Source organism: Gadus macrocephalus, chromosome 19 (genome assembly GCF_031168955.1).
Source record: "Gadus macrocephalus chromosome 19, ASM3116895v1".
Lineage (NCBI taxonomy): Eukaryota > Metazoa > Chordata > Actinopteri > Gadiformes > Gadidae > Gadus > Gadus macrocephalus.
The window spans coordinates 3,510,613-3,535,551 of record NC_082400.1 but is presented as its reverse complement, the minus strand read 5'-3'; the positions used below and the strand labels follow the sequence as shown (position 1 = coordinate 3,535,551).

The window sequence follows — 24,939 nt, the reverse complement described above, 5'->3', positions numbered from 1 at the left end:
GTGTGACCATCATTTTCAAAAAACAAAATCATTCAAGCACAGTTATTTAAATTTCATTATTTGTTTTGCTCAATGTAGCCCAATGCCTATGTGATGATGCTTGGCCACCCGCTACATGACTAGCCCTATAATAATAAATGATTGTTGGTTGGAATTCGCCCGCCGCATGTTTTCTTTCTCAGAAAGTGGAGACAGCAGGTTGTGAATGTTGGCCTTAATATCCATTCACTATAAGTATAGCAGGGTTCTTCAGAATATCCGTTCTTAAATGTTATAACTTTATAAAATCCATTCCATAATACATATATAGTACTTTATAATATAAATGATATACTATGTTTATAGTAGGCTACTTTATATATCCATTCTATACCATATAGGGTTAGGGGTACTTTGTAATATTGATTCTATATTAAGGCTAATTTATAATATCCATTCTTGTAGGCTAATATCCATTCTATGCTACACATATACCAAATAGTATTCATTCTGATAGGGATACTTTTTATTATCCATTCTATCCTAGTTTTACAAATACTTCCTTAACTTCCTCTCTCGAGCCCAAAAGGTTGTCCCGCGACATGACTGAAGGGACAGAAGCAGCCTGATAACTAAGGTCCAACTCTTCATGAGGCACCTGCTCAAGTTAGGGCTTTGGTTGCATTATAAAGAGTATATAGAGTATACACTCTGTATACAGTGTATACAGAGAGTATACAGAATGTATAGAGTGTATACAGGGTGTATCTCGTGTATAGAGTGTATAAGCAGTAATTTGACACATTGTTGTCACATGAGGATGAAATTGTAGTTTTGTATTGTATTTGCAAACAACGTAGCATTCGTTTTTCTAGTGGTCCTCTAGGATAAACAGACAGACAGACAGAAAGGTAGGCGGACAGGTAAGTTGGCAGACAGACACACGGACCTAGGAAGTGACAGAACAACATTTTTAGTGTGAAGCCTATTGTTCAATATTAGACTTCCAAACTAAATACGTGACCAAATAACTCATTAAGAACTGTCTACACATGCGCACTGCCTGGTGCCGAAAGCACTGACTGCGAAATGAGGCACCGAGGTTTCCTCTGATTGGACGACTCTTACTGCGATTGAATAACTTCATAAAGAGCCAACCCGTTAATTCGTTCACACGAATAATCGGTTTACTGATGTCTTCCCTCTACCCCGGCTATCTGACCTAAAACCGGACTCTCCCCCCCCGCCCTCCCTCCCTCCTCCCCCGCCTCCCTCCCTTCTCCCGCTCTCTCCCTCTCTCTCCTCCCTCCTCCCTCTCTCTCTCCCTCTTCCATCCCTCCTCCCTCTCTCCTCCCTCCCTCCTCCCTCTCTCTCTCCCTCCTCCATCCCTCCTTCTCTCCTCCCTCCCTCCTCCCTCTATCTCTTCTCCTCCCTCCCTCCTCCCTCTCTTTCAGCCCTCTCTCCTCCCTCCCTCCCTCCCTCCCTCCCTCCCTCCCGCCTCCCTCTCTCCTCCCTCCCTCTCTCTCTCCACCCTCTCTATTCTCCTTGCTCATCGAGTCGGAGCAGATTTGATTGTGATGCTAAACTGACCGGGGAAGAAGAAGCAGGAGAGTTTCTGACAACCGGTGAAGTCTGATTGCTCGTCTTGCGACGCGGAGGTGTGTAGCGACACCCCGGCAGTGAGGTTGGAGGGTGACTGAGGGGTTTCGGGGTGTCAGTGGCCACTTTCCCGGCCACTTGTTGCAGTCTGGCCGGAGAACAAGTGCTCCCAGAATGCGCGGAATGCGCTCCGCAGCCGACGGGTTGGTCGTGTTTTTTAACCCGACGAGGAAATGATTTACAGCATACATTCTGGGTATTTGACGTAGTTTTTTTTATTCACACGTTCCTGAACCTTAATAGTCCATGAACTAGGACGTGTTAGACTCCGTAACTCGGACTACCGGGGCTACTTGTCAACTTTCCCTCCGCTCCGGCGTCCTCCATGGACCACGGGGCCGGGCATGGATAGCAGCGCTAGCGGCAGCTCGGAGCTCCACACCGGGGGAGTGGGGCTGGTGGAGGCCCGGCTCCGGGGCAGCAGCTCGGAGCTCCACGACGGGGGAATGATGCTGGTGGAGGCCCAGCTCCGGGGCGGCGCCCCCTGGGGCTTCACCCTGCAAGGGGGGCTGGAGCATGGCGAGCCGCTCATCATCTCCAAGGTAGGTCTGCCACCTGCAATTGGGGCCAAGGTAGGGGGGCTACCGGTGGGAGGTACCCTGTGGGGTGTAAGGATACCAGGTGACTTTTAGGATGTACCAGGGACCCGGGTAGAGGGTACCGGCTATAGGTGTACCAGGTAGGAGGTACCGGGTTATCAGGACTGGGTAGGAGGTACCAGATAAGGCATACCAGGTTGCGAGTACCAGGTAGGAGGTACCAGATACCAGGTTATGAGTAAAAGGTAGGGGGTACCGGCTTATGAGTACCAGGTAGGAGGTACCATGAGTACTGCTTAGGGGGTACCAGGCAGGTATCACCTGAACCCCATGATACAGGCGTTGAACATCGGGACTGACAGTGCCCGATGCGTAGCGGCACTACGTGTATGTGTGCTGATAGTACATTTCCCTCAGCTGGAAATAGGACCACGGCAACATTTTAATTGACATTTAACATGTGCCATAACATCACTGTTCTTTACTAAGTGTGGCAGCTTGACCGACACCTGTTTACTCTTCTGTGTTGATTTTGTTGTATTGTTGTTTGTTGTGAACAGATGTTTGTTCGGGTTGTCCTCGAATGTCTTCCTGATGAAAGGCCCTTATGGAGGCCGACAAAATGTGGGGAAATGCCTTGTCCTTGAAAAGCTTGTTTCAGAGTCACACCAACTCGAGCCTCCTATGATAGACCATAGAGATCACCTTGGATGGGGTTCAGCTTGGTTCAGCGGGTTGTTGGTTGCTGGTCCCGTGTAGGGTAAGGGTGATGAAGGAGAAGGTGTGTCGTGGGAGTCCTGTACAGCTGGCAGTGGGAGAGGATTCACCAATAAGGTCATGCCTCCAGGTCAGAGTTCATGTAGCAGACACTTTTTTCCAAAGAGAGAAGTGGCAGAGATTCGGATGAGGCTTGGTGGGTATATATTTAATCACGCTGTCAAGCTTCCGGACATTTCCCAGGGGTGTGCAGTATATGGTCACGGTATTTGTCATTGACTAACCAACAATGATGCGTGAACAATGTGCACTCATTTGAATGAAAAGTCTGTAGTGCGATAGTTTCCACCAATGAACATGTATGAAAGGCAGTTAACCTGTATTATATACAGTCTATGTTAGTATAACCTGTATTATATACAGTCTATGTTAAGTCAGTTTAACCTGTATTATATACAGTCTATGTTAAGTAAGTTTAACCTGTATTATATACAGTCTATTTTAGTTTAATAGTATATACAGTCTATGTTAGGTCAGTTGAAGCTGTATTGTATACAGTCTAAGTTAAGTCAGTTACCCTGTATTATATACAGTATTATGTTAACTCAGTTTAACCTGTACAGTCTATTTTAAGACAGTTGAACCTGTATTATATACAGTCTATGTTAAGACAGTTTAACCTGTATTATATACAGCCTATGTTAAGTAATAATAATAATAATAATGAATTTTATTTGTAATGCACTTTATATTGAGCAAACAATCTCAAAGTGCTACATAAGAAGAAAAGGAAAAGTTAAAATGTAGAGATTTTGCCTGACCGGAGCGGAGGTGTCGTGAAGTGGGCTGAGGGGTGATTAGCTCCTTCAGGTAAATAGGAGCATTACCATGGAGGCACTGGTGGGTCAGAAGGGAAACCTTGTATTTAATCCTGAATGGGACAGGGAGCCAGTGGAGGGATTTGAGAATTGGTGTGATGTGGTCAAATTTTCGTGTCCTTGTAAGGATCCGGGCAGCACAGTTTTGAATGTATTGGAGTTTTTGGATGTTTTTGTTGGAGATCCCGGCAAGAAGAGCATTACAGTAGTCCAGCCTGGTGGAGGCAAAGGCATGGTCGAGTTTTTTGAAGTCAATTTGACCTGTATTGTATCCAGTAAATATTAAAGTATATGTATAAAGTATATAGGATATGTAATTGCTCTCTGCTGGGGGTCTCTTCGTGGCAGCATGGGAGTGGTGATCTTCACCCCCCCATGGCGGTGTAGATCTACGTTTATTCACGTCACGTCATTTCATTGTCAGGAGAATGCCGCCAGTAACATAACGTTAACTTGCTGAGTTAACATTAGAGGAGTCGACTACCCACACAGCTGTAGATAACGTGGTCAAAACAATCAGCAACAAGCACTATCTGAGATTGTGAATGTTGTACACATCCCAGTGTGTTTCCCACAGAGTCTCTACGTGGATGTTCAACAGACATCCCCGCTGTGGTGACGCAGGGCTATAGATGCCATCACCTGTATGATCCTGTGTGAGTGTGCGTGTACTTGTTGTAGTGTGTACTTGTGTGAGTGTGTGTACTTGTTGTAGTGTGTACTTCTCTGAGTGTGTGTGTACTTGTTGTAGGGCGTTCGTGTGTGAGTGTGTGTACCTGAGTGTGTGTGTGTGTGTGTGTGTGTGTGTGTGTGTGTGTGTGTGTATACTTGTTGTAGTGTTTACCTGTGTGAGATTGTATGTACTTGAAGTGTGTACGTGTGAGTGTGTGTACTTGTTGTAGTGTGTACCTGAGTGAGTGAGTGTGTGTGTGTGTGTACTTGTTATAGTGGGTACCTTTGTGAGTGTGTGCGTTTACTTGTAGTGCATACCTGTGTGAGTGTGTGTGTACTTGTTGTAGTGTGTACCTGTGTGAGTGTGTGTGTAACTGTGTGTGTGTGTGTGTACTTCTTGTAGTGTGTACCTGTGTGAGTGTGTGTGTACTTCTTGTAGTGTGTACCTGTGTGTGTGTGTGTGTGTGTACTTGTAGTGTGTACCTGTGTGAGTGTGTGTGTACTTGTTGTAGTGTGTACCTGTGTGAGTGTGTGTGTACTTCTTGTAGTGTGTACCTGTGTGAGTGTGTGTGTACCTGTGTGAGTGTGTGTGTGTACTTCTTGTAGTGTGTACCGTGTGAGTGTGTGTGTACTTCTTGTAGTGTGTACCTGTGTGAGTGTGTGTGTACTTCTTGTAGTGTGTACCTGTGTGAGTGTGTGTGTACTTCTTGTAGTGTGTACCTGTGTGAGTGTGTCTGTACTTGTAGTGTGTACCTGTTTGAGTGTGTGTGTACTTCTTGTAGTGTGTACTTGTGTGAGTGTGTGTGTACTTCTTGTAGTGTGTACCTGTGTGAGTGTGTGTGTACTTCTTGTAGTGTGTACCTGTGTGAGTGTGTGTGTACTTCTTGTAGTGTGTACCTGTGTGAGTGTGTGTGTACTTCTTGTAGTGTGTACCTGTGTGAGTGTGTGTGTACTTCTTGTAGTGTGTACCTGTGTGAGTGTGTGTGTACTTGTTGTAGTGTGTACCTGTGTGAGTGTGTGGTCGGCCAGGAAGTGGTGTAGCCGGCGGGTGAGGAGAGAGAGGTGCTGGGAGCGACTGCCCCCCACCAGAACCATGGAGCCCCCACACACCAGCAGAGAGAGAGAGAGAGAGAGAGAGAGAGAGAGAGAGAGAGAGAGAGAGAGAGAGAGAGAGAGAGAGAGAGAGAGAGAGAGAGAGAGAGAGAGAGAGAGAGAGAGAGAGAGAGAGAGAGAGAGAGAGAGAGAGAGAGAGAGAGAGAGAGAGAGAGAGAGAGAGAGAGAGAGAGAGAGAGAGAGAGAGAGAGAGAGAGAGAGAGAGAGAGAGAGAGAGAGAGAGAGAGAGAGAGAGAGAGAGAGAGAGAGCTCATATCTTGGACCAGTGCCAGGTGGAGCATTATTAGGGCCGGAATGTAAACTATGTGTTTTGTTAAAGTGGTGACAGTTTCCCTTCAGTATAGTGTTGTTGGAACCATCGTCCTTCCGTCCCTCCTTCCTTATCTCAGTTTCCTCCCTCTGTCTTTCTCTCTCTCTTGGAAAACAAACGGCTGTAGTGCAATCTCTCATGAAATATTTATACACCTCACTCTAGTCAGCTCTATCTTCCTCACACCAGTTCCCCCCCTCTCCCACCAGTTCCCCCCCTCTCCCACCAGTCCCCCCCCCCTCACACCAGTTCCCCCCCTCTCCCACCAGTCCCCCCCCCCTCACACCAGTTCCCCCCCTCTCCCACCAGTCCCCCCCCCCTCACACCAGTTCCCCCCCTCTCCCACCAGTCCCCCCCCCTCACACCAGTTCCCCCCCCCTCACACCAGTTCCCCCCCCTCTCACACCAGCCCCCCTCCCACTCACACCAGTCCCTAACCAGTTAGCTCTGACGTCAGTGGCAGCACAAAACCCAACACAGACTGAGGTATCAAACAGCAGGAGAAGGCCTTCACGCCTTCACACACACACACACACACACACACACACACACACACACACACACACACACACACACACACACACACACACACACACACACACACACACACACACACACACACACACACACACACACACAGGTAGACAAACACAAACACCCACACTGCTGATGGTGGGTTGTATTTGGAGATAATTCCTGGCGAGGTCTGGGGTTGCACAAGGTCCTTAGTTCTCCAGCTAAAACGTTTTTGAATATTTACGCAGATACATTAATACTGTATTACCATGCATTAGGGAGATTATTTGTTTATCAACACGGCGGATGCGCGCGCAGAATGATGGCAAAAAGAAAATTAATTTGACCGGTTGCCATGGTTATCTGTGTGGTTAATTTGCAGTTGCGGTGTTAATTAGCGATTTTGTCAGCTTACTGTTACATTAAACTGTGATCAGAAAACGTGGTTATAGTATAGACCATATATTATATGTGGTATAAAGGCTGGGACAAATTTCAAATTATAAATATGTACACTTTATGTTGAAAGTATAGACCGTCGCGATTCCCATCGAAACAAATTGCGCGGTGATTATTCTTCAAAACGAGAGCTGGTAAATTGTGAGAAATGAATTAAAATGTAATCAGAAAAAGCGGTTATATGCTAGACCCTAGAGTATATATGAATTTCGAATCATAAATATGTACAATCCATAACGTTAGCTCTCTGACTCATAGCTCAGCGGACTAGAGTACCTCCCGTTGCCAAGTCGGAGCTACGGTCCATCCTATTTATGTGAAAAACGTTATATTTGGATTGTAAAACGCATGAAAATATAAATGAATGATCTTAATTTCTTTTCTTTGGCAAGTGACCATGGTATAAGCGGGATAATGCCCTTTGAGGTGTCAAAAACATGTTTTTCTCCTTTTTGAGGGAGATGAATTCTAACAGAGTATACATTTAATAAGCATGCAATATAAATATGAAAAAGCATAATTATTAAAGTATTTGAATTGCTTTATTATGTTGGCAAGCAAGAAGTAGAATTAATGGGATAATCAGTCTTATTAAAAGGGTTTGTGCAACCAACCGCACAACAAGACATGAATGCGGCTCTTGTCGTTCTTGTCTCTTTCTGCAAACGAAAGAGCTGAGGGGAGCGGGGAGTGACGTAGATTGACGTAGACTGATAATCCCTCTATAGCACACACACTTACAGCACCATCACCATGGCAACACAGTCACTGTGACAACGAGTCACCATGACAACACCATTACCAGGACAACAATACCGTCACCTCATCATCATGGAGACGGGGGCAGGTGTGTTTTGACGGTGCAAACTCTGTATTTACTCTGTATTTACTCTCTCTTTCTCTCTCTCCCTCCCTCTGTCTGTCTCTGTTTCTGTCTGTCTCTCTTTTTTCTCCTTCTCTCTGTCTCTGTTTCTGTCTGTCTCTCTTTCTCTCTCTCTCCCTCCCTCTGTCTCTTTCTCTCTTTCTGTCCGTCTCTCTTTCTCTCCCTCCCTCCGTCTGTCTTTGTCATTGTTTCTGTCTGTCTCTCTGTCTCTCCGTGTCCCTGCCAGGTGGAGGAAGGGGGTAAGGTGTGTGGCCTGCAGCACCCCCTGCTGGCGGGAGACCAGCTGCTGCTGATCAACCAGGTGGAGCTGAGTGGATCCAGACAGGAAGCTGTCTCTCTGGTCAAAGGTTCCCATCGCACCCTGCAGCTCACTGTATGCAGGTAGGATAAACACACACACACACACACACACACACACACACACACACACACACACACACACACACACACACACACACACACACACACACACACACACACACACACACACACACACACACACACACACACACACACACACACACACACTCAACCAGCTCTGCAGGTTTAACCTCAATAGGCCTTTCTCTTTTCGTCCCGTTTGTGGTTGCGCATTTGTGCGTGTGTGTGCGCACACACGTATTGTGAGGGCATTCGATGACTCATCTTGAGTTATGGAGCAGAGAGGACAGCTCCCAGACCTGTTCTCTACCCTCCACTAAGACCAGTGACCCACTGAGTCCACTTTTTTTCAGACCAAGTGCAACTTCTTACATTTGGGTACCTATCGATACTCGGGCCAATAGCGAGTATCGATAGAGGGGTTAGACCTGGAGAAGGAGCTGGACCTGAGGTCAATGCTGGTGGCCCGGGGTAGGGTTATATCCAAGGTAGTGGACAGTGTTGCTTTTGGCGAAAAAGTTCACAAATGTGTTAAAAGTCAATTTTGTAATATCTTGGCTGACAACAGTTGAAGCTGTCCATGTGTAACGCACACTTTGGACTGGCTTATTGAATACTGCTGCTGGGCACTTGCAGGGCATTTGTTGTTTTAATGGACAACGTCATGAACCAACGAGACTGGTTTGATGACTGTGGGGAGATTCCCACGACACCTCCACACACAGTCATTCAGTCAGTCAGTTACTCACTCACTCACTCACTCACTCACTCACTCACTCACTCACTCACTCACTCACTCACTCACTCACTCACTCACTCACTCACTCACTCACTCACTCACTCACTCACTCACTCACTCACTCACTCACTCACTCACTCATTCAGTCACTGTGTTCCTCACCATCCAGGGAGAGTGCACCTCTGTCATCTCTGGAAGATTGGGATTCAGCACCTGCACCCCACTTCATTACTCCTCCTCCTGGTCCTGGTCCTGGTCCTGGTCCTGGTCCTGGTCCTGGTCCTGGTCCTGGTCCTGGTCCTGGTCCTGGTCCTCCTCCTCCTCCTCCTCCTCCTCCTCCTCCTCCTCCTGCTCAGCACACAGACCAGGCTGCGACCAGAGCGGTCCAGTTATGCACCAATACCAGGTAGGAGGACACACCCTGGACCGCGTTATAAATAACAAATGGTTGTGATCTGAACCTTTATTTTCCACGACTGGTTTCTGTGAGTCTGTATTGGTCCCTTTCATATGGTCACTCGAACAACATGAGGAGGTGAGGAGGGGGAGAGGTTAGCTGGAGGAGGTGAGGAGGGGAAGGGGAGGAGGAGAGGAGTAAAGGAGAGTTTAGAAGGAGGAAGTGAGGAGGTGAAGGGGAGGAGGAGAGGAGTTGAGTAGTCAGGAGGAGAGCGTCAGAAAGGAGAATGGAGTGAGGTCATGGCTCCTGGTATCTCGTCCCTGTGTCGTCTCTTTGTCTGTCATCCTGTTTTGTTCTCCAAAACCTCTTCCTGTCCAACAGGAAATCGTTTTATGTTTTGTTTACGTGGTCTTTGATGTTCTCTTGCTCTGCATCTGGGCATGGATGACCTGCTCTCCAGAACAACCTCTCGGGGCATGGAGTCTGATCAGAGGTGGATGTAAAGCAGGTGTAGTGAATGTAAAGGAGGTGTAGTGACTGTAAAGGAGGTGTAGTGAGTCACTGTGTAAAGGAGGTGTAAATGAAGTCGATTTTGGAAGCAGAGAATATAGGTGGATGTGGATTGTTAGGGGAGGTGTAGATGGGGGAGGTGTAGATGGAGGTGTAGATGGCGGTGTAGATGGGGGAGGTGTAGATGGAGGTGTAGATGGCGGTGTAGATGGTGTTGTAGATGGTGGTGTAGATGGTGGTGTAGATGGAGGTGTAGATGGTGGTGTAGATGGTGTTGTAGATGGAGGTGTAGATGGTGGTGTAGATGGAGGTGTAGATGGTGGTGTAGATGGTGTTGTAGATGGAGGTGTAGATGGTGGTGTAGATGGAGGTGTAGATGGTGGTGTAGATGGAGGTGTAGATGGTGGTGTAGATGGAGGTGTAGATGGTGGTGTAGATGGTGGTGTAGATGGAGGTGTAGACAGAGGTGTAGATGGGGGAGGTGTAGATGGGGGAGGCGTAGATGGGGGAGGCGTAGATGGGGGAGGCGTAGATGGGGGCGGTGTAGACGGGAGGGGAGGTGTAGATGGGGGCGGTGTAGACGGGAGGGGAGGTGTAGATGGGGGAGGCGTAGATGTGTGAAGGTAGGGAGATGACGTCAGCCTGATGCAGATGCACACAGAAAGAGGTCGCTGCCAACATACTTCCTGTGTGGTGTGTGTGTGTGTTTGTTTAGACAGCAGACAGACCTCCACCCCTCGTCACATTACCTGGTCCTCAGTGGCCGCGGTTGTGGTTATGGCTTGGTAGAACAGGCGGGGTTTCCTGTACTTGGCGTCAAGCTAGATGCTACCTGAACTGATGCTACCAAGTTGTATGAGTGAGTGGGGCAGGGGCTGGAGCTGAGCTGGGTGGGGTTAGACCTGGAGGTGGAGCTGAGCCGGGTGGGGTTAGACCTGGAGGTGGAGCTTAGCTGGGTGGGGTTAGACCTGGAGGTGGAGCTTAGCTGGGTGGGGTTAGACCTGGAGGTGGAGCTTAGCTGGGTGGGGTTAGACCTGGAGGTGGAGCTTAGCTGGGTGGGGTTAGACCTGGAGGTGGAGCTTAGCTGGGTGGGGTTAGACCTGGAGGTGGAGCTTAGCTGGGTGGGGTTAGACCTGGAGGTGGAGCTGAGGCGGGTGGGGTTAGACCTGTCTGTACATATATATTAAACTATCTATATTTATCAGTTGACCTAAATGTGGACTAATTTGACATCAGCGAGTCTTGTTTGGTCTTGTTCAAGGTCTCTGTTGTGTGATTGACTTCATATTTAACTGAATAGTGTAGTTGTTTATACAGTATCATTGAGGAATGCAGTGTTATCAGATGTCATTGAAGCCACACCACCCTGAGCTCTGATAGGTCAAAAGACAGGAAGTAAGCCATCAGAGTCCCATAGGATTGGGCGGTTAAAGAGGACAGACTGTCTCGTAAACACCACTTCCACATTCTTCCACTCAGTTCTTTCACCTTCTTCCTCCTTTCATTATTTAAACCCTTTTATTCCTCTCCTCTCTCCTCTCCTCTCCCCTCTCCTCTCGCTCTTATCTCTCCTCCTCTCGCTCTTATCTCTCTTCTCTCTCTCTTCTCTCTCCTCTCTCCTGCTCTCTTCCCGCTCTTCTCCAGCAGATGTTTGTGTAGTTCAGCCATAATGACATTCTTCTGACAAGTAGATCATTTCTTTATTCCACTCAAACCACCCTCCCCCACACACACACAAACACACACACACACACACACACACACACACACACACACACACACACACACACACACACACACACACACACACACACACACACACACACACACACACACACACACACACACAAACTCACTAACACACTCTCCTATCAGTTTCCTTTGAGATGAGAGAGATGATTATTATGGCCTGGCCCAGTGGGTTCCCACGGCGACAGGATGGCTTGGACCCACCCTACTGGGTGTGTGTGTGTGTGTATTCTATTCCCTGTGTAGTTTAGTAGTTAGAGCAAGGCATTAATAGAGTATGGTTAAGAGTTCTATTCCCTGTGTAGCTCAGTAGTAAGAGGAGATGGGGGGGCCTCACTCCCTAGTTGGCTTCACCTCTCTCGGTCGATGGGCTGATAGGAAGTACGGTCAGACGTTCCGAGGCGTGGGCACTCTTCAGTAAAGTCACAGATAAGGAGGAAGAGGAATGCGGTTGATGCTCCAAGCTAATGCTGGAAGCCCATCAGAGCTCTCTATGACTGTAACTGCTCGCTGAAAATCGTCCGAGGGAGGTATGCTCACTAGTGGTGGTGGTTATTACTAGTGGTTATCTATTCCCTGTGTAGTTCAGTAGTTAGAGCAAGGCATTAATAGAGTAGGGTTAAGGGGTTATATCAGAGCCCGTCTACGAAGAGCCTGGGCACTCCCTATACGCCCCATTGTACCGATTTTGGTTGTAGTTCCATGAGACATCCACTGGGGGGTGATCGCGGGCGAGTCCAGATTGAATGGGAGTCTATGGGGCTAAACGGCTAATTATGCCTCTTTCACCTGCTTGTCGTTGAAATATCGCAAATTTTATTGTAGATTCCGCAAGTTCAATATAGATTATGGTTCAAAAGTCAAATGAGTGAGTACTTATGTCCTTTCGATTTCTTACAGTTTGGGCCGTTGTTGGCCATACACGCTAGCATTCTGCTAATGAATGCTGATTGGTCAGGGACGGACTTGCGACTGATTACGACCAGAGACCCCTCTTGACGGCATCTGAAGCTGAAGAGCAATCAGAAACGTGTTAACTCAATTTTTGCGTACTGTATTTATATTTTCCTGCAGGCCCTTTTATTTTTTAGATAGTATGGTGAAAGTACATGGGCATAAATGGAATTTCTTCCATTTCTTGTGTTCAATGTTCAATGTGTTATATACATAATAATAATAATAATACATTTAATTTAGAGGCGCCTTTCAAGACACCCAAGGTCACCTTACAGAGCATATAGTCATCATTCAAAACTATGTAAAACAGACTAGGAATAAAAGGAAAACAGAGGTTAAACATGAAGAATAATAATAATTAATAACACTCAAAGACGCCTAAAGTGAAGGGGGGACCTCACTAACCACCACCAATATGTAGCACCCACTTGGGTGATGCACGGCAGCCAATCGGTGCCAGAACGCTCACTGCACACCAGCTTGAGGTGGAGAGTTAGGGATGAGGTGGAGAGTGAGGGAAAAGAACATATTTAAACACTATCGACCATATTTAAACACTGTCGATCACATTTAAACAATATCGACCACATGTAAACACTATCGACCACATTTAAACACTATCGACCATATTTAAACACTATGGACCAGATGTAAACCCTATCGACCACATGTAAACACTATCGACCACATGTAAACACTATCGACCACATTTAAACACTATCGACCATATTTAAACACTATGGACCAGATGTAAACCCTATCGACCACATGTAAACACTATCGCCCACATTTAAACACTATGGACCACACGTAAACCCTATCGACCACATTTAAACACTATCGCCCACATTTAAACACTATCGCCCACATTTAAACACTATGGACCACATTTAAACACTATGGACCACATGTAAACCCTATCGACCACATGTAAACCCTATCGACCATATATAAACACTATCGACCACATTTAAACATGTAAACCCTATCGACCACAATTAAACACTATCAACCACAATTAAACACTATCGACCACATTTAAACATGTAAACCTTATCGACCACATTTAAACACTATCGACCACATCCAAACACCATCGACCACATTTAAACACTCGCCCACACCTACACACTATCGACCACATTTAAACACTATCGACCACATGTAAACACTAGCGACCACACTCAAACACTATCGACCACATTTAAACATGTAAACCCTATCAACCACATTTAAACAAGTGGTTTAAATGTAACCGGTCTGGCTCTGCGTTGTGTGTTGTGAAATGGAGTAGGACACAGGGACTTGGTGTGTCACTTTAGCCGAACTGTAGCGACAGTGGCGTATTTATTTCTGAATGAAATAAATGCACAAATAATGCAGCAGCATTAGTACACAGGACACTGCAGCACGTCAATCTCCTCACAGCATGGTAGGTACGGTATGACCACCTTAAATAATACAGTCAATATCCCGCTCAATATCATTTAATCTGTCATTGTCTATTTTTCGAAAATAAAGATAGTTTAAAAAAGAAATGCCTCGTAAATGTGCAATGATAAACTGCACTTACAGTGGAAACGGATTGTCCGTCTTTTCGTTTCCCAAGGACAGAAAAAGGTAACGTTCTTGCTTGCTCCTGTATGAATGGTCCTAGGCTACCTGAGGCTTCACCTGGTAAGGAAAGTTGCGCTGGAGCCCGGGTAATATCGCACATGGCTTATTCAAGTTGCGCGCTAGACATTCTCTAAAGTGTCGAGACTCAAGCACTTAACTCACCTTAACCGATTATTCCATACAAATGGTTAGTTAACGTTTTAACAACTTCAACATCTGCTATTACAGTCGTTATTTATTTGTAGGACTTGGGCTAATGACCTTGCACAGAGGGAAAACCATCTACACCACTTGTCATTGATTTCTATGCATTCACTGATCTTTACAGATGGGTTTGTTTTAAGCCATTGAATATAATTGCTCTGCCATGCAACACATTATAAGCTACACATGTTTGTTAAATGAGAAATATGGTCTGGGTCACATTGAAACAGTAACAGTTGTATAACAGTAATTATACAAACATTATACCAACATTGCAACAGGCAAGTTTATTCAAACATCACACTAACAAGAACAGAATAAGAACAGTAACTAATAAAAAAAAAAGAGAAATGATTTAACAACACTGAACAGAGGCAGGGGAAAAGGACAGAGGAAGAAGACTTGTCCGTTGTCACAGCATCAAGGTCCGACTGTAGAGATCAAGAAAGGAAGAGGCATGAGGAGGAGGTCAACAGAACACTGCTCTCTAGCAGATTGTTTACTGATGTAAACTAAATTGATGCAGTCTTAAAATTATGATTCTAATCCAGGTTTCTATTTTAGGAGAAAGAAATGGCTCATAATCGTTACTAAAAAAAAAGCTTTATCATCGGCACCTAGTGAGGATTAGAAAAAACACTCTCTGTAAGTAACATACATATGTAAAACATTCGCGCATTTCTTTTTTTTACATTAGCTCACTAAAACTCTAACTAGGGTATTAAGCAAAAAAAAGCCTTACCTCCAACAGCTGGTGTTATCGTTGCGGGAAAAGGGAAGTGCTTTAGAAACTGCCGTAAAGCAGTACCTCTGACAGTATTACAGTGTGTGACGTCATCGCATGTTTTTAACGCCTTTTTAGAACAGATACGTGACCTTAAAAAATGCAATATTCAGCTGAGTTTATTATCTTAGCCCCACCCTTTGATAGCAACTTTCCAATTACTTGACAAAAAATTACATCGTGAGAAAAGTGGATTCTGAGGATAAAACCCCGTTGGCTCCCATTCATTCTGGACTCGCCTACGAGCGCCCCGCGTGGTTAAAGATTATTACTGCAACCAGTCCAGAAAACCGGAACTAACCCGCGAGTGCCAGTTCTCCTCATATTAGACATTCTCTGGTTATATTCCCTGTGTAGCTCAGTAGGTAGAGCAAGGCACTAACACTACAGGGATAGGGGTTATATTCCCTGCCTAGGTCAGGGGACTGTGTGGTTATGAATGAATGCCCAACTCTAGTGAGAGAGACCTTTGTTATCCACTGCCACATGTTGCATCACGGGATAACCAAACCAAAACATGTTTTTTTTTAGTCTTTTCATCGTTTCAGTCTGATCTTTTTATTAACCTGGTGAACTGAATGTTACTCCTTTCACTAGCAGCCACCCGCTCTCCTCTCTGTTCAGGCCGCTGATATGGGATGTTTACTCTGGTCTAACGGTCAGGGAGGTCTTAATGAGCATTAAGGAGCCCTCCTCCGGCTCCTCCTCCGCCCCTTGGAGCAGTGAGGTGGAGCAGGAGGAGGCTCTGGTAGATCCGGAGGAGCAGTGGAGCCGAGATCGGATTATGAACGTCTAGGCGGAGGACGCAACGCAGGACAGAGAATATATTTGGCGGCTTTTAATTTGCTGAGGAGGTAGACTTAGAAATTGACTGAGAAGAGAAGCGCTGATCAACCCGGGCTCTCTGGACGTCCTGAGGGGCGACTGGACGAGAGAGAGAGAGAGAGAGAGAGAGAGAGAGAGAGAGAGAGAGAGAGAGAGAGAGAGAGAGAGAGAGAGAGAGAGAGAGAGAGAGAGAGAGAGAGAGAGAGAGAGAGAGAGAGAGAGAGAGAGAGAGAGAGAGAGAGAGAGAGGCAGAGAGGTTAATCTGTCAGAAAGAGTGCTTTTTATAACTGCATGAAAAAGTCTACAAAATACAAATTTTTGGATTTCCAAGAGATATTCTGTTGAGTCGGGAAAGCCAAGGTGAAGAATATGCAACTTGTGATGATTTAAACGTGCCCTGAAGTCGCTCTTCGGGATAACGGAGAAAATAAGTTCCAGAATTGATAGGATCAAGTTTTAACGCTTTGAAGGATTTGAGTAGCGGGCTCAGATTAAGGAGCCCAGATCAAAGAGCATATCATGGAGCTCCTGGAGGCTCTGTACCGCAGAAGGCTCCGTAAAAAGCAGAAGAAACCTGATCTGGGCCGCTCCGAACGGGCGCTCTGTCGGTCGCCCTCGGAAACCAGTGTCACCAGTGTCAACCGCCTAGCAACCGGAATCCTTTCCAAGGTCCTCCGGTTCACCAGCAGGTGAGCTCATGGTCTTCTGCTCAGACTCAGGTTCACCAGCAGCTGAGCTCATGGTTCATCTTCAGATCAGACTCAGTTCACCAGCAGCTGAGCTCATGGTTCATCTTCAGATCAGACTCAGTTCACCAGCAGGTGAGCTCATGGTTCATCTTCTGCTCAGACTCAGGTTCACCAGCAGGTGAGCTCATGGTTCATCTGCTCAGACTCAGGTTCACCAGCAGGTGAGCTCATGGTTCATCATCTGCTCAGACTCAGGTTCACCAGCAGGTGAGCTCATGGTTCATCTGCTCAGACTCAGGTTCACCAGCAGGTGAGCTCATGGTTCATCTGCTCAGACTCAGGTTCACCAGCAGGTGAGCTCATGGTTCATCTGCTCAGACTCAGGTTCACCAGCAGGTGAGCTCATGGTTCATCTGCTCAGACTCAAGGGTTATTGGTAATCAGTTTTGATGATCATTCAGATTCATAATGCATTGTACATAGTTCATCAGTTATGAGAGTTTATGGTTCTAAGTGGTTCGACTTTATGATAATAAGTTGGTTATAGTTGGTGATGTTTGTATCCCAAACATGTCTGCCATCTTGGCGGTAATCAACATTCATCTGACTGAGGTGATAGTGTGTCGAGGTATTCCAGTCGTGTCCGGTCATTACAGGATCTTGCTGTTTAGGGACGTGAAGGCATCCATGTCCCTGACTTCTGTTTACCAGATAACATCACTTCCTGTTTATCAGATGGCATCACTTCCTGTATGCCTGCCAGGAAGAAGAACTCCAACTGCCATTCAGTTAATTGAGATGGGCTATTTTGAGCTGTTGAAGAACACGAGGTGGCTATAAAGATTTGTTGAACGTGTAGTAGATAGAAAGGAGGGTGAGGTATAGGTGGAGGAGGGTGAGGTAGAGGGGACGGAGGGTGAGGTAGGGGTGGAGGAGGGTGAGGTAGAGGGGACGGAGGGTGAGGTAGAGGTGGAGGAGGGTGAGGGTGAGGTAGAGGTGGAGGAGGGTGAGGTAGAGGAGGAGGAGGGTGAGGTAGAACCTCAAATGAATGTGATTTGATGTGTGACGTGTCACTCACTTACGTCACTCTCTTGTAGACAAACATTATAACAGTTCATGGTTAATCTCCACACACAAACAGCGTGGACCTTTGCTGCACTGGCCAGTGTAGCAGAGGTCCATGCTACACAGCACCTAGGGGGCTTTTCTGAGCTCCTCCAAACATAGAACACAGGGTGGTGGTGTAAAGAATCTGGTTTATTGCACTGGTTTGATACTGAAAATGGCAAGGGTCCTCCGCTGCCATGCAGGAGATCTCCCTGAGTGTGTGTGGGGATGGCTGGTTTAAGAATACCAGGATACTGCTTTTTTTACAATTAGCAGTTTAACCTGTGCACACTGATTACTCAATGTGTAACTGGTGTGCAGCTCACCCAGCCCCGGTCCAATCTGACTCCTGGGGGAGGCTGCTTCAACCAGCCATCATCCACACACACAATACCAAAAATCTTGGTATTTTCCGATGGCGGCATATCACTGCCAAAAATCACCAGCCAAAATGATTCGCGCGCAGATAACTAACGCACAGCAATCATCATTGCTCCGCGGATGAGAGCAATAATATAGCCTGTGAGGAGAAACATTCCTTTCTTTTTCAGTGTGTGTCCCTGAAGTTGGGGCATATGAGACCCAATGTAACGTTATGTAACGGGCCGTGAATAAAACCGCAGATTTCTCTGGTTTGGAAAATTTGGGATGATCTAGTACAACACGAGAAAAATATAAAAGGTCAAGTTATTTTTAGATATTTTGTTGCAGAAATGTTACAAATATAACTTGTTCAATTAAGGTTGGAGTGGACTCCAGTCCCTGAACGGCTTTCTTATCATATAACCAACGCTTTTCTTTTATTTTTAAATATTATTATTATCTTTTAAGGCTGCAAGGACAGGGAGTGAAGACAGAAAGAGAGAATGACACATAGCACTGCAGTACAGTTGTTCCGATACCGATGCAGGCATAGACTTGCGAGTACGCAAGTCTATGGGCCGATCCGATACCATCACATGAAACGAGTCATCTCTGAAGAGCCTTATCTCCTCGGAAAAACATGGATACTTACGCTTAATTACAAGAATACAAATTTATTATTATAACTATAGATTTTAAATGATCTCGACAATGATCTCGGTATCGGCTGATACTCAAGTTCAGGAATCAGTATCGGGAAGGGAAAAATTATATCGGAACATCTCTAGACAGCAGGTGGGAATCAAACCTGCGGATCCAAGAAGGTTTTCCTGACGATGCACAGAGCACTCAGAGATGTGTGAGTGCGGGGTTCTGGTGATGAAGGCGGCTTGGAGCCCCTGGTGTTGAGATGTATCTGTGATTATGTGTCCCCCAGGCACAGTGAGCCCACCTCCCGCCCACACTCCTGGCACGCCACCAAGCTAGGGGGGGGTGGGCCGCACCCATCCCAGCTAGAGGATCTCTGTCCTGGGGGCCTGGGGGCCCTGCACACCCCCTGGCACCAAGGGTACCAACACCACCATACCAGGTCAGTCAGAGAGAGAGAGAGAGAGAGAGAGAGAGAGAGAGAGAGAGAGAGAGAGAGAGAGAGAGAGAGAGAGAGAGAGAGAGAGAGAGAGAGAGAGAGAGAGAGAGAGAGAGAGAGAGAGAGAGAGAGAGAGAGAGAGAGAGAGAGAGAGAGAGAGAGAGAGAGAGAGAGAGAGAGAGAGGGAGAGGGAGGGAGAGTCATGTGTATTTATCTTGTCTTGATACAGTGGTGAACTATAATGTATAGTCACATAATGAAACATTAGCATATTTCAACAAAGACATTAGACTGTTTCACAAAATATGGTCAACTGTTCAAACTGTTTCACCAAACATTAGAGCTGTTCACCTTGTCGTCAGGGTGCAGGACCGGTGTTTAAGGCAGGCTCTTTGGTGGGAGAGTGGAGAGGGTAGGAGGTAGGAGGTAGAGGGTAGGAGGTAGAGAGACCCAGATAAGGAGCCTGGAGGTTGGGTTGTGCAGAACTCTTTCACCCTGTTGCAACTTATAAAGTAATAAAGACTCACGGACGCATAACGTAATAAGGGCTTTGCGCATAATGTAATACTGTAATAACTTATTACATTAAGAACCTTATTGATACCGCTCATAATGTTATAACAGTTCATAATGTAATAATAGCACATATAGTGAGAAAAGTGTTGCATTATCATAATTCTTACTTCTGCCATCCCTGCAGGAGTGGAAGGAAATGCTTACACCTGTGTCTGTCTCTCAGCAAGATCACACATTTCTGCAAACATGCTGGAGCATTAGCCAACTTAGATGCCATATACTGAACCTCGCTCCCAATAAGTGGCAGGCCTCATAAAAAGGAAGAGAAGCCTTATTCTTTAACGCATCATCCTCCATAGGTAAAATCCATGGTATAAAGGCAACAACTGCAAACTCTGACAACTGATGCACTTTTGGGCAGAGGTTTGTTTTTGAGTTTGACTATGATTTGTACATATGTTGCGCTACAGTAACCAACTCAAAAGCTGTCAGGAGAAGAGGTTGGATTAGGGTAGAAGGAGGGGGACTGTAGTTCATGTAGTTTAATGGTCTTTGCTACAATAACTTATAACTCCTGCAATGAAAACACATTTAAAATTGTACTTTTCAAAAAAGTAAGTGAACACTCTTTCCTTCCTTTACAACCTTACGAAGACCTTCCAATAAAAACGTAGCAGTTTTTTTTTGTTGGTCTTTAATGCCAATTTAATAAAGGCTTTTAAACATTATTTTCCTACTACTTGAATTCTTCGAATGAATGGTCTGACTGGTCCATCAAGACTAACATAATGGTCCCCACAACCTTCAGCAAAATGGCCTAGAATCAGCAATGGCAGACTTTCATCGTGGTGACCATGTGGGGATACTATTGCTTTTGCATCAACTCCAAGCGTTAACACAATCATAAACTGTGCATTGAATATGGTTGATGTTCTTTGTAGAGTCAAATGATCACCAATGGCCTTGTTTTGAAAAGTAGCTCTGCGAAGTTGATAGCGCCTGAACCTGTCCAATACCTTTTGCACATTTTATGTACTGATGCCGGAATACTTATCCTTCAGGTATACGTTAAGTTTTCTGGCACCACAACCCTTGGTCTCTTCAAGCCCTTTCTTCCCAATGCCTCTAAAGCTTGTCTTTTTTGCCGCCAATTTCCAATCGTATATCAACGACTTGCCGTCTTCCAATAGCCCAAACAAGTGCTTATTCCTCCAGAGACGAACAAGGGCAGCGCGTTGGACCCTTGCCCTTTCGTTAACAGGAATGCAAAATTCTCCTCTCAGTGCTTTAACAATGACATCATATGTCTCATCATCCATTTCTCAACTTCCATGGCCTTGAATGTCAGTAACCATAAGGGCCAGTGTGAATAGGACCAAGATTGTCATGCCCAGTTTCATTGTTCCTTTTCTGTGAATAAAACAAAATTCACTGAATCAGTAGACATTGAGGTGGGTATGCAGAAACTCTTTATATTCAGCATCACTAGATTAATGTAAATATTTATTTTTAACAAATCATTTATGTACATACATTTTAGGATGTTGGGTACCCCTACAAATAATTTGATAACGAAACGTCTTCTCAACCGCCAGTCCACATCATACTTTTATTTAAGTCCCCTAGCCAAGTCCCCAGCTAAAACATACAACACTATTCTAACAAACATCTTAATACACAAGAAATAGCTGCTAGCTAAAACACAAGAAATAGCTGAGTACTAGCTAAAACTCAAGAAATAGCTGCTAGCTAAAACACAAGAAATAGCTGCTAGCTGAAACTCAAAAAATAGCTGCTAGCTTAAACATACACATTATCCTACAAACATCTTAATACACATCATTTAAACAGATAAGGTGTATGGCTTGGTTTAAAAAAGATATTAATTGAACTTTAAAGGTCACAAATAGGGCTACTTACCTGCAAAAGTCACATCAGAAGTGAGCATGGCGTTCTCAAAATCCCAACTAGTGGCTCAACTGTTAGTTCACATCAATAAAATGTGAGAGTGCAATTACTATTAAATAATACTTGGTTTCCCAAATTTAGTTTACTAATGCACCATGCCCATGCCTTTTGCTTTTACTTGCAGCTTTGTTTGAGAGGTTAAATTATCATAATGCAACACTTTTCTCACGATAGGCCTATGTGCTATTATTACATTATGAACTGTTATAACATTATGAGCGGTATCAATAAGGTTCTTAATGTAATAAGTTATTACAGTATTACATTATGCGCAAAGCCCTTATTACATTATGCGTCCGTGATTTTATTACATTATGAGCCGATTATTACATTTACATTATGAACTTTTATTACATTGAAATTATTACATTATGACCCGTTATTACATTATGAGTCTTTATTACATTATAAGTTGCAACACACCCTCCTTGGATCCTGTTCCCAGAGCTCTGATAAAGGCAGACCGTCATAGGTCATGGTCAGAAATAGAAGCGCTATATCTTCAGCTACTAAACAATCTGTTGATAACGCGATCCAGACACAGGATTCATATACCAGTCCTTCATTCAGAAGAGCATATTGAAATGTCTGAATCCAATCATAAAACCTGCTCCTTAAAGTCTTTATTATAGCTATTAATTATGTAAGGAATGAACAATTCTTGGCTATCAAGTTTTTGGAGAAAACAGTACTACTCATACCTCAGTTACCAACCATGGTAAGATATCCGTTACTTTCATCTACTGCGTTGTTGGTTTTTAACTGAGTCAGCTGAAATGAACACATTATATCGCAGGGCATTAAGGCGGTGATCTTACTGTTGTCATGGTAACATCTGGTGGACAGTCTTTTTGGACCATTGTTGATAATGTTGATTTGGGGGCGGCATGTAGCTCAGGAGGGAGAGCGAGAATGGGTGAATGTTAGGTTTATTTTATTGTCGTAAAGCCTTTTGAGTGCATCTAGTTAGAAAAGTGCTGTATAAATGTAGTCCATTTACTATTTGATTTGCAGTGCATTATTTTAGAACTTTGACGGGGCAGAGAAGCCCGTTCCTGGACAATAATACACACATCTGGCATCTGGAACATTGGTGACCAATCACGATTAAGTATTTGACAACACTGTGGTATAACACTGAATATATAATTGGAGTTTTCTGTTCTTGTCTTGCCGATGAATGTTTATAGATGCTGAACTGAGAGAAAGAGATTCTCATCCTGTGATCTAGACACACAGATTACCATGAACTGTTATCTAATACAGTAATGACACCAATATCTCTGTCTGTCTGTCTGCCTGTCTGTTTACCTACCTGTCTGTGTCTGTCTGTCTACCTGTCTGTCTGCCTGTCTGTCTGTCTGTTTGTCTACCTTCCTGACTCCCTGCCTGTCTGTCTGTCTGTCTGTCTGTCTGTCTGTCTGTCTGTCTGTCTGTCTGTCTGTCTGTCTGTCTGTCTGTCTGTCTGTCTGCCTGCCTGTCTGTCTGCCTCCCTGTCCACTCCCTGTGTGCCCCTCAGTGTGTCCACCACAGACCTGTCTGCTGGGTGGGACTCTGGGTTCAGCTACCTGAGGAGGAGTCCAGAGCAGTACAGCTCCCGGGAGAGTCTGGACAGCCTGGACGCCCCGCCCCCCCCCCAGAGCCGGGCTGGACCCCGGGACCCCCCCCTCGACCCCCATGACCACAGGGAACACCAACCCGCCCCCCCGCATCCATCCACCAGGTCAAAACCATCCTTTTGTTCATCCATTCATCCATGATTAGTTTGTTCATTTACCTATTCATTCTTCCATTCATTAACTCAATCATCATTGTCCATTCAGTCAGTAGTTCATCTATTCATCCAATCATGCGTTCATTTCTTCAGTCATCTGTCCTCCCATCCATCTATTCATTAATGAAGTCATTAATGAGTGGATCCATCCTTCCGTCCACCCTCTCTGGAGGCTGTGGTGTGGTGACTGAAGGCCTCCTCCCCCTCTGGTCCTCCCCAGGTCCTCCCACAGCATGGACCTCCTGCACAGCAAGAGGGACTCGGCCTACTCCTCCTTCTCCACCTCCTCCAGCATCCCCGACTACCTGGCCTCCGCCCCCTCGCTCAGCTCCGAGCGCTGCTACTCCCTGGAGAGTGTCTCCCCCCGGGGGAGGGAGGGGGAGGGACGCTACTCCCTGGAGAGTGTCTCCCCCCGGGGGAGGGAGGGGGAGGGACGCTACTCCCTGGAGAGTGTCTCCCCCCGGGGGAGGGAGGGGGAGGGACGCTACTCCCTGGAGAGTGTCTCCCCCCGGGGGAGGGAGGGGGAGGGACGCTACTCCCTGGAGAGTGTCTCCCAGCGGGGGAGGGAGGGGGAGTGTCCCCATGGCCACGCAGGCTTCATGCGCTCGGAGCTCACCTCTGCTGCGTCGCTAGGCAACAGCCTATCCCAGGATAGGGGCGTGGTGAAGATAGGTAGGTGATGAAATGGATTGACTCAAACACGTCCGGCACACGCAAGAGTATGTCACTTCCTGTGTCAGATCATGATGTCCCTTCCTGTGTAAGAGCCTGTCCTTCCTGTGTTGGTGGCAGAATCTGGGGGCGGGGTCTTTTACCATGGCAACTGCAGTAGTGGTAGCAGTGGCGGGGTCCACGGGTCGAAGCGCCACAGCGTTGGGCCCATCTGGGGCCCGACGGCCGGCCCCAGCTCCTCAGACCCCCTGAAGGAGGCCCCGGCCCCCCCCCACCGCAGTGACAGCTACCGGGCCACCAGGACCCACGAGAGACCCAGCTCCTGGTCCAGCCTCGAGCACGGCCGCTCGCTACGGTGGGCCGCCATGTTTCCATATACACCTCTAGATATTATCTATACCTTTATAATTATATTAACCTCTATAAATTATATATACCTTTATATATTATCTAAACCTCTATGTATTATTTAAACCTCTATATATTATATATCTCTAGATATTATATATACCTCTAGATATTATACATGCCTTTATATATTATACCTCTATATATACCTCTATATGTTATACATACCTCTATATATAATACATACCTCTTTCTATTTTTGTATGTATTCATATTATCTTACTGTCTCCTGATTATCTCCTGATCTAGTCTGGACCGCACTCACTACGGGTGGGAGTGAACGTTTATCTCTCTATGTCTATATCTATCTATAACTATATCTATGTCTATATGGATGGTAGCTCTATCCATCTATATTGATCTATATTTAACGTGTGTTCTTCAGGTCGCTACATAAAGGCTCCTGGCATCACTCCAGTGGCTCTGTGGCTCCAGGTAAACGCTCTGCTTGTCTTCCTCTGTAGTTT

General features: G+C 45.7%; 2 protein-coding genes across 8 annotated transcripts in view; both read left to right on the top strand.

The window, feature by feature from the left end:
* Window positions 1-154, top strand: part of mfsd14ba (major facilitator superfamily domain containing 14Ba) — a 9,709-nt gene extending 9,555 nt beyond the window's left edge. The window contains exon 12 of the mRNA XM_060038814.1: window positions 1-154. This exon is cut by the window's left edge and continues 1,473 nt beyond it. The gene's annotated coding sequence lies outside the window, so the exon portion shown is untranslated.
* Window positions 155-1,467: 1,313 nt separating this feature from the next.
* The window catches only part of shroom3 (shroom family member 3), a 37,497-nt gene continuing 14,025 nt past the window's right edge, over window positions 1,468-24,939 (top strand). For 2 of the 7 annotated variants that reach the window (XM_060038331.1, XM_060038330.1), the window contains exons 1-8: window positions 1,475-2,180; window positions 7,952-8,106; window positions 9,015-9,251; window positions 18,985-19,137; window positions 23,138-23,341; window positions 23,613-24,064; window positions 24,185-24,419; window positions 24,858-24,907. In XM_060038331.1, coding sequence (XP_059894314.1) covers window positions 1,983-2,180; window positions 7,952-8,106; window positions 9,015-9,251; window positions 18,985-19,137; window positions 23,138-23,341; window positions 23,613-24,064; window positions 24,185-24,419; window positions 24,858-24,907 — 1,684 coding nt within the window. In that variant the 5' untranslated portion in view covers window positions 1,475-1,982. Of the gene's footprint in view, window positions 2,181-7,951; window positions 8,107-9,014; window positions 9,252-15,394; window positions 16,578-18,984; window positions 19,138-21,294; window positions 22,337-23,137; window positions 23,342-23,612; window positions 24,065-24,184; window positions 24,420-24,857; window positions 24,908-24,939 lie in introns of those variants that run through there. The other 5 variants (XM_060038333.1, XM_060038335.1, XM_060038334.1 and 2 more) reach the window with 5 other exon arrangements.